At 37.2% G+C, this 9,414-nt stretch overlaps 1 protein-coding gene across 2 annotated transcripts in view; it reads left to right on the forward strand.

The window, feature by feature from the left end:
• Positions 1–3,588, forward strand: part of FAM161A (family with sequence similarity 161 member A) — a 25,978-nt gene extending 22,390 nt beyond the window's left edge. For both annotated transcript variants that reach the window (XM_006083295.3, XM_006083296.3), the window contains 2 exons: positions 2,305–2,459; positions 2,918–3,588. In XM_006083295.3, coding sequence (XP_006083357.1) covers positions 2,305–2,459; positions 2,918–3,059 — 297 coding nt within the window. In that variant the 3' untranslated portion in view covers positions 3,060–3,588. The remainder of the gene's footprint in view (positions 1–2,304; positions 2,460–2,917) is intronic.
• The last annotated feature ends 5,826 nt before the right edge of the window (positions 3,589–9,414 follow it).

A 9,414-nucleotide genomic window follows, 5' to 3' on the forward strand; every position in this document is an offset into this window, starting at 1 on the left:
TCCCTCCCGATTGAAAACAACAACGCGGCCTCCGCCGCGACCGCTCCACAATGCACTTCCGCACCTTTAGTATTTCCACTTCTGCACTGCACCTCCTCTGAGTCTCAGTATGGATTTCTCTTTCCTTCTAGTTGTAGGATTTCCACTCAGCCAGCCTTCCTGTGGTTCTGGGTGATGTCCGTTCCGTCTTTTAGTTGTATTTTTGAAGTGGTTGTTCGAGGCAGCAAACTCCGGCGTTAACCTATGCCGCCATCTTGGTTTCTCGAACATGCCATTCTTAATGCATTCAGTCAGGTTTGGGATTTCTTTACAGTCTTTGGAGCACAGTTCTCATCTTCGTACTTTGCCGTGCCTTTCAGTTCCCCCAAGGCTGGTCTGTCGGCATTCAGAGCCTCTGGATGCTTGTTCACTTTCTTTTCTAAAAAGTTATTCACCCTAGGTACATTTTAGCAGCAGTTACAGTGTTCCTTTTTCAGTTTTCCAGAGTGTCAGAAAATGCACTGCTGATAGTTTTATCCATTATAGCCAGTCTTTACTATTTTGATTTCTCCCATAGAACATTAGACTCCATGATCCCTCATTAACTGGAATACCTGGATTGGGCAGATATTGGGCAAGAGCATTGCTGAAGTCAGGCTTTAGGCTACCTTCAAACTCCAGGATGACCCCTACCATTTAGATTAAAGCAGCATGGTGGAGTGGAAAAGACCCAGGAAAGGGTCAAGAGACTTGGTTCTACTGCTTACCATTCTTGTGGACCTTAAGCAAACTGCTTAAACTCAGTGAGGGTGATGGGAACATCTTGGTTTCTTTATTTGTTAAATTGGGGGGTGAGACTGGGTGCCACTAGAATCGGGCCGTTCCTAGTCATTTTGCTTTTGTTGGAGGTCCAGATGGCAATTCTTGGCCCTAGCTCATATCCACTCATAGGAGCTAAACGCAGACTAACGCCAAAGCCCTAGTGCGAACCCCAGTTATCTTGTGGCTCCGTAAAGCCTGGGGTCTCAGGAACTGTGACAACTTCGACTTGCTTCCAGTATGAGAGGGTCATCATAATTCCCACAGATCCCAAAGCCAGGAAGTAACTTTCTGGAGATTTGAACCCAGTTCTAAATTCATGTGTGTTTTTTCTGTATCTATTGCTTCCTCCACAGAGTAAAGATACCAGCACTGATGATTGTATTATCTGTGATGGAGTAGAGATACGGCTTATAAAAGCAGAAATTACAGTAGGCACATAAAAACCCTCTGAAAACTATCACATGAACTACTTTTTTTGTTTTGTTTTGTTTGTTAATCCTCACCTGAGGACATCCCTCCATTTACTTTTAGAGTGGAAGGAATGGAGAGACATAGAGAGAGAAACATTGATGTGAGAGAGACACATCGACTGGTTGCCTCCTATACCCGCCCCAAACAGGGCTGGGGATCAAGTATGCAACCGAGGTATTTGCCTCTGACTGGAATCGGACCCGGAACCTTTCAGTCCACGGGCCGATGCTCCATCCACTGAGCCCAAACAGCTAGGCCTCATATGAACTTATTTTCTTACTGATTTTTCCAGATATCCTTAAGCAGTCATAAAATAGGCACAGTGTAAAGAATAATTATATATCAAAATTCAAGTGGCCACCACCCAGGTTAACAAACAGAGCACTGCCAGCACCTCAGACCCTATGCGCCTCTCCCGGGTCAAACCTTCTCCCTCTTCCGTAGAGGTAACCACCATTCTAAATTTTGAGATAGGCATTTGCTTGTTTTTCTTGGCAGTTTACCACCTATGATTTATCCCTATATATAGTTTAGTTTTGCCTGTCTGGGGCCTTTTTGTAAATGAATCATATATATTATATATGTATATATATCATATATATAATATATACATATATTATATACACATATACACACTCTTGTATTTTGTTTCTTTTGCTCAGTATTATGTTTGTGAGATCCATCCATGTTGTGTTGTATAACTAGAGTTCATTCATTTTCATTGCTTTATTTTACTCTTTTGTATAAATAGACTACAACTTATTTATCCATCCTACTTTGATATTTAGGTTGTTTCCAGTTTGGGGTTGTTACAAACAGTACTATTCTGAACATTTTTATACATGTCTCCTGGGGCACATGTAGTTTCTCTGGGTATATACCTAGGAATGGAATTGCTGGTCAGAAGGGATGCATATTTTCAGCCAACTGTGATTATTGAGTTTACTTTTCACTGGAGCTTTTAACACATACATTTTTAATGGAAAGTTAAAGTCTTTTGTTCTCATCTAAAAAGGTTTGTCTTTCCTATAGAAAAATGCAAGAATGGCAGCAGAAAAGCATTATTCTAACACCCTAAAAGCACTAGGAATATCTGATGAGTTTGTTTCAAAGAAAGGCCAAAGTGGAAAAATATTTGAGTCCTTCAGCAATCAAGAGATGAAAAGTTTCACTGAAGATAAAGAAAGGTAACATATATAAAATGTCTGAATGGTATACCTCTGAAAAAATTCTTACTTGCAAGAAAGTAAAAATTCTGTTCTATAATATTTTAAAATGAACTTTACCTAATGAAATACATGTGAACTGTTGTAAAACATATTGATATTTTTGACACATTCCCATATTACATGGTGATGAAATACCTTGTTTTTAAGCAGAATAATTTAAGTTCTGAATGGCATAAATAATGAAAATAACAACATGCTTTCAAGCGAAGTTTAAAGAGTAAACCAAGTTTTGAAATAAATGAGTTCTCAGAGGAATATTTACTTTCCCAATTGGCACTTTTATAGCGTTTTCTTGATAAATTGGAGCTCATACACTTGAGGAAGACTGACTTCATGATGACATACATTGCAAAGGGTTTGTTTACCTTTAAACAAATCATTTTTCCTTTGAAAGATTGATACATTTTTCCCTCTAGCTTTAATGAAGAAGAAAATATAGAAGAAAGAGAGAATGGGGAAGAAAATTATTTTACTGAAACCAACAGCCAGGATTCTTGTAAGGAAAATGAAGCCGAAGCCGAAGAAGAAAGTGGAGAAGAGAAATCTGTTGAAGAATAAAACAGAATCAGCAGGGCCTCCTTTCTGTGCCTGTGCTGTTATTTGCAGCATCCGGTGTTAGCAGCTTTGCTTGTTTTGTTAGGAACATGGATGGGAAGGAACCCTTCTGATCTGTGCAGGGCTCTTTAGCAAAGTTATTTGTAGCCAAAAAGGCAAATCCAGCTGATTAGTCATTTAGTCTGAGTACGGCTTTGCCTATTCAGTTTTTTAAATTGCTACATGAGCTCTGTTTGCAACTTTGCTCTTACTTGTATTTTTTAAAAGCAGTTGAGAATCAACAGCTGTCACAAACTGATTAGTTATTATGTCATTATTTTTTGGTAGAAAAAAATGGTTTAGCATTGAGAGCAGAGAAAAGTATTGTCCTTTGGTGATTTGTTTGAAAAAAATTTTCTGGAAAGCATGACTCAATACATATTTTAAAATTGTACTGTTTGCCCATTCTTTTTCTCTGCAATACATCTCACAAAATGAACCCTCACAGTTGTTTTACTAGTTAAGTTTATCTGAACCATTTTTATTTTTATTTAATTTTTAAAATCTGGACCATTTTTTAAAAAATAATAAAATATAGAAAAAATAGGTACTTGCAAATTTACATTTATTTCTGCACTGAAAGTTTATTATTAAATTATCCACCCTATTATCAGTTTTTCTTTTTATCTCTAGTTTTATTCTAAATTATTTTTGACATAGAAATTATTATAAGTTTTTATACGTATTTTTTAACCTTGTGTATTATGACAGATATAAATAATTATAGCATTCTGAATTATAATCTTAATAAATATCAAGCTGGTTTTAAATGAGATGAAATTGTGCATAATAACTTGTCCAAGGCAAGTCTCCAAAGTAATTCAGGCTTATCTCTTTAATACTAGAACCAGAATGTTCAATTTTTTACATATTATTGCAGACACACTTTGTCTTTCTGAGAATGATGTTAATTTGATTTTATGACTATCATTTTTCCTCTGTAAGCAAATTTTTTGTTGTAAAAATTTAAACCAGTCATAAAGATGTGATAGAGTGAGACATTTTCTTTTATAAAAATAATCAACTTATAAAGAGTATTAACTAATAAAGGTATATAAAAGCAGTATTTACCTACTGGAAATTTATGCTTTAAATGAAGAAATAAGGTGATTTTTCCTAATTAAGGGCAAATGTTTCTTTGCTATCCCTTTTTTATAGTTTGTGTTAAACTATTTGTCACTACCATTAGATTGTAAACTCCTTGAGGGTTGGCATCATTTTAAAATCCATCTTTGTGTTCCTTTAATATTTTGCACAAGATTGTGCATATCATAGGTACTTAATAAAGGTTTGGATGAGTAAGTAGATGAATATGTTTTTATTTTATTAAATTTATTGGGGTGATATTGGTCAACATGAACATATAGGTTTCAGGTATGAATATGTTTTTTAATTATACTTATAGTTACTTTAAAATAAGTACACATGGGATTAAAAACATTTCCCTTCCAACTTATTGAGAACCTGTGAAACACAATTCATAAATTGTAATTTTTTTTTTGTATAGAAGAATATTTATTTGGTAAATCACAGAGGTACAGCAAGGATGGACCGGCTCCCGGCAGGAAACTAGTTATAGAGGTAAAGGGATGGTCCTTGGAGCTTGGAAGCCAGGAAGCTAATGGTAATGTGCCTGGAGCCAGAGGATGAGGAGGGGGAGAAAGGGAAAGGCATGGGCATGACCCCAGGAAGGAGAGCACCCACAAATTGTAATATTTTAAATGTGGCTTACTCTCAAGGATTTGCTCCTCATCCATCCCTTCTCAGTTTCATGGGGAGAGCGAAGGACTTGGTTTCAGAAGCAATGTTCAGTTTTCTTTAAAAATGGGAATAGTACCCATCCTGAGTGGCTATAGGAAGAATTAGATGTGTGGAAAAGCTCTTTGCAAACTAGGCTGTTCAAATGACAGTGTCAGAGGACAGACTATTCCTGAAAAAACATTTAACTTTCTGCACCTTTAGAAAAATGAACTACAAAGTGATTTAAATATTATTTTGTTAGAAATAATATGTGATCCACTTTTTGAAGAGAGTGATCTGGTAAATACAGAGCCAAACTTAGAAGATACTGGTAATTTCAAGTAATTCTATGCAAAATCATTTTTTTTTAGAAAGCTATTAAATTGACAACTGAAAGATTTCTTTAGTGTGTGGCATCTTACAATAGAGGAGATAAAAGTTGAGAAGAAAAATAATAAAATCTGGTGTATATAACTGTCAAAAATCAAGGAATAATATGCATGCTTATATTCAAGTCTGAAAAGATGGTAATGTAAAAAAATGGTAATGGAATTTGCCTCTGGGACAAGCAGTGGAAGACTTAGTTTTTGTTTTCCCCCCTTTCAACGTGTTTATTAAAGAAAAATGTAAATGAGGCTTTAGTCTTGTTGGAAGCTACTTTCTAGTCATTGATTTATAGTATCCTGATAGCAAGAAAAATAGTTATATCTTTCTTTATACTAAAAAAAATACTTATACATTTTATACAGTTTATTTGAATCATGATACAAATATTGCAGTTGGTTACTAAGTCTCAAGTCTTTGTTTGTTTGCTTTTTGTTATTTTTCCTTTCTTTATTGATTAAGGTATTATTAGTACATATGTGTCTTATCCCCCTATTGCCCCCGCCCACCCCCTCCCCTGCTCATGCCCTCACCCTCCTGGTGTCTGTTTCCATTGGTTATGTCTTAAGTCTCTTTTTAATATATCTTTTATTCCTTGCAATATTGTCTTTGAAGGGACCAGTCTTTTGTACTGTAGAGTATCTGCTCTGAATTTTGTCATTTAATGTGTTTCTCTGTTCTCTGTGTTTCCTATAAATTAGTAGAGCTAAGCTTGATCAGATTCAAATATGATGTTTTTAGCAAGAATACTTCATAGGTCATGGTGTGCATTTCCATTGGGAAGTACACAATGTCTAATGATCTGTTGTGCTGTTATCCACCATTGATCATTGCTACAATTACTGTGCCAATGTCTTGCCACTCATTTCAGACTTGCCAAAAACCATGAAGTCTTAGTTGTTACAAAAAGAAAAAAAATGGGGGGTGAGAGAATTGAATGAAGATGGTCAAAGGTACAAACTTCCAGCTATAAGATGAACAAGTACTAAGGATGTACAACATATGATTATAGTTAATACAGCTGTATGATATATTTGAAAGTTGATAAGAGAGTAGATCCTAAAAGTTCATCACAAGGAAAAAAACAACCCATTTTTTAATGAAATGATGGGTGGTAACAAAAGTTATTGTGGTAATAATTTCACAATATATGTAAGTCAAGTTGGCATGTGATATATCTCTTAAATTTATATGGTGCTATATGTCAGTTTTATCTCACAACTGAAAAAAAATCTAAAAAATATAAGGAAAAATAACTAGCATAAATATTCTAAACATTAGTGTATCTGCTTTTATAACAAGGAAATCTTACAACCCCAAAAGTTATTCTTCAACTTCTCTGCTTCCTTTCACATTCTTCCTGATACCATGAGGGTCTTGTTTTCCTTTTTGGAATCTGTAGCTCTTATCTTATCACCTAATTTTATTGTAGCTGTTAACGGATTATTTTTTATTTTGTCATTGTCCTTTTCTATGGGGGCATACAGGAAGATTCAAACACTAGACTACTATCACTACCATCTTCCCAGAAAACTCTCAAGACTTAGTTTTCCTGTCTCCTTTTTGAAGAAATTATTAAAATAAAGTATTAGACTAGGAGTAAAAGTTTTAGGTCCCTTCTATCACTTAAATGAAATGAAATAAAATGAAAAGATGGTGGTGATAAATGCAAGTGCTACAGGAAAAAAAAAGGATAAAAAGGAGATGATGGGCAGGATAGTGACCTTCAACAAAACCCTCACAGGGTGGGCCCTGTGGATATCAGAGAGGAAATACTTCCGGGAGAGAACAGTCAGTGCTTGGGAGGGGTGAGCGGGGAAGGAGGAAGAGGGGCTTGGGATGTCTGAGGAACAGCAAGGAGTCATTATGACTGGAGCAGAGGGAAGAGGAGGAAAAGACACAGAAGATGAGGTCAGAAAGGAAGGAGGTTGGGGATGGGGCATAGAGGAAGGGATCTTGGAGGCTCTTGTAAGGATTTTGGCTTCTTTGTGTGGCCAGCTACTAGGGGTTTTGACTAGGATGACAATTGGATAACATTTAGGGCAGGGGTGGGCAAACTTTTTGACTCGAGGGCCACAATGGGTTCTTAAACTGGACCGGAGGACCGGAACAAAAGCATGGATGGAGTGTTTGTGTGAACTAATATAAATTCAAAGTAAACATCATTACATAAAAGGGTACGGTCTTTTTTTTTTTTAGTTTTATTCATTTCAAACGGGCTGGATCCGGCCCGCGGGCCGTAGTTTGCCCACAGCTGATTTAGGGTCTTTCTGCCGCTGGGTGAGAATGGTCTGTAAGCAGCAAGGGCAAAAGAAAGGTGGTCACTTAAGAGGCTTTTTCAATAGCCTATATTGCAAACCCAAGTGTTTCTAATTTCAAAGCCAGTTCTTCCACTAACCCTTCTGTACTAACGTGGTCATAAGATTGAATATACTTCTAATGTATGGGTAGTTATTTCCCCCAAACCCCTATTATCCTATATATCTTATATAATAAAAGCCTAATATGCTAAGTGTCCAACCATTCATTTGACCGTTCGACCAGTCGCTATGACGTGCACTGACCACTAGGGGCCAGACACTTCAACTGGTAGGTTAGCTTGCTGCTGGGGTCCGGCCAATTGGGACTGGGAGAAATGGGCCGTACACGCCCTAGATCAGTGGTTCTCAACCTTCCTAATGCCGTGACCCTTTAATACAGTTCCTCATGTTGTGGTGACCCCCAATTTCATTGTTACAAATTGAACATAATTAAAGCATAGTGATTAATCACAAAAACAATATGTAATTATATATGTGTTTTCCAATGGTCTTAGGCGACCCCTGTGAAAGGGTCATTCGACCCCCAAAGGGGTCGCGACCCACAGGTTGAGAACCGCTGCCCTAGACGGATCTGTGCACTGGGCTGGTTTCAGCCAGATCCCTGCAGGCCAGGCCAAGGGACCCCACTGGTGCATGAATCCGTGCACCAGGCCTCTAGTATTACAAATAAGCCATGAAAATATCCTTTTAAAAAATATATTTTATTTCAGAGAGGAAAGAGGAGGGAGAGAGATAGAAACATCAACGATGAGAGAAAATCATTGATTGGCTGCCTCTTGCATGCCCTACACTAGAGACAGAATCCCACGCATGTGCCCTGACTAAGAATGGAACTGTGACCTCCTGGTTCATAGAGCGATGCTCAACCACTGAGCCACACCAGCCAGGCAAAAATATTCTTTTAAAATAAAAATCCTCTTAAAACCTACACATTACAGTTTTAAGTATATAATATTTGAAATTCTTTTATTTTTCTATTAGAAGCCACTCCCACCAAAGAAGGGAAACTGACTTGCTTTAGTAATAGCATTGAGAAATTTAAACCAGCCCTTACAATTCAGCATACTAGACTGAAAACAGCAGTGCTGTCATTTTGTGAAGGTTTTTCTTTGTTGTTCTTATAATTAGAAAATAACCAATGGGTTGCAGATATGATCTTGAAAAAGTGATATTATTGCAAGAAAAGGATGTGGTAGAGACTGCCAGTTGTTTGGCCAGTAAGTATTTTCCCTTTCTTCCTTACTATGAGTCCTCTACTTTTGCTGAAGGTGGCAATATGTCCAACTGGAAGAAAAAACTATTTTCCAAATTATATTGACCATCCTGGCTAGAGAGAAGTAAGTAGGGTTTTCAAGGAAAGGCCTTTAGAAGGGAAACACTTGGTTGGCTTGGCCTTTTGATCTTTGCCTTTTCTCTTTTCCTTCTTCCTTTCTGAAACTTGAATGTGATGCTTAGAGCCAGAGTAGCTATCTTATAATCATGAGGAAAAGGCCAAGGGAAATCTGAAAAACTTTGGCTCCCACACCTTTAATATTAGCAACTGCCACAGAATCAATACTAGTAACTGCCAACCTCCAGACTAGGTGTTATCTCGTTGCTTTTTTAATCTTTTTAAAAAATTGATTTCAGAGAGGAAGAGGGGGAGAGAGATGGAAACATCAATGATGAGAAAGAATTACTGATCAGCTGCCTCCTTCACACCCCACACTGGGGATCGAGACTGTAACCTGGGCATGTGCTCTGACCGGGAATTGAACTGTGACCACCTGGTTCATAGGTTGACACTAAACCACTGAGCCACGCCAGCTGGGCAGGTGTTATCTTGTTTAAATCTCAGTTGAATGTGTGTGTGTGTGTGTATGTGTGTGTGTATG

This window comes from Myotis lucifugus, unplaced genomic scaffold (assembly GCF_000147115.1).
Source record: "Myotis lucifugus unplaced genomic scaffold, Myoluc2.0 scaffold_6, whole genome shotgun sequence".
Taxonomy (NCBI): Eukaryota; Metazoa; Chordata; class Mammalia; order Chiroptera; family Vespertilionidae; genus Myotis; species Myotis lucifugus.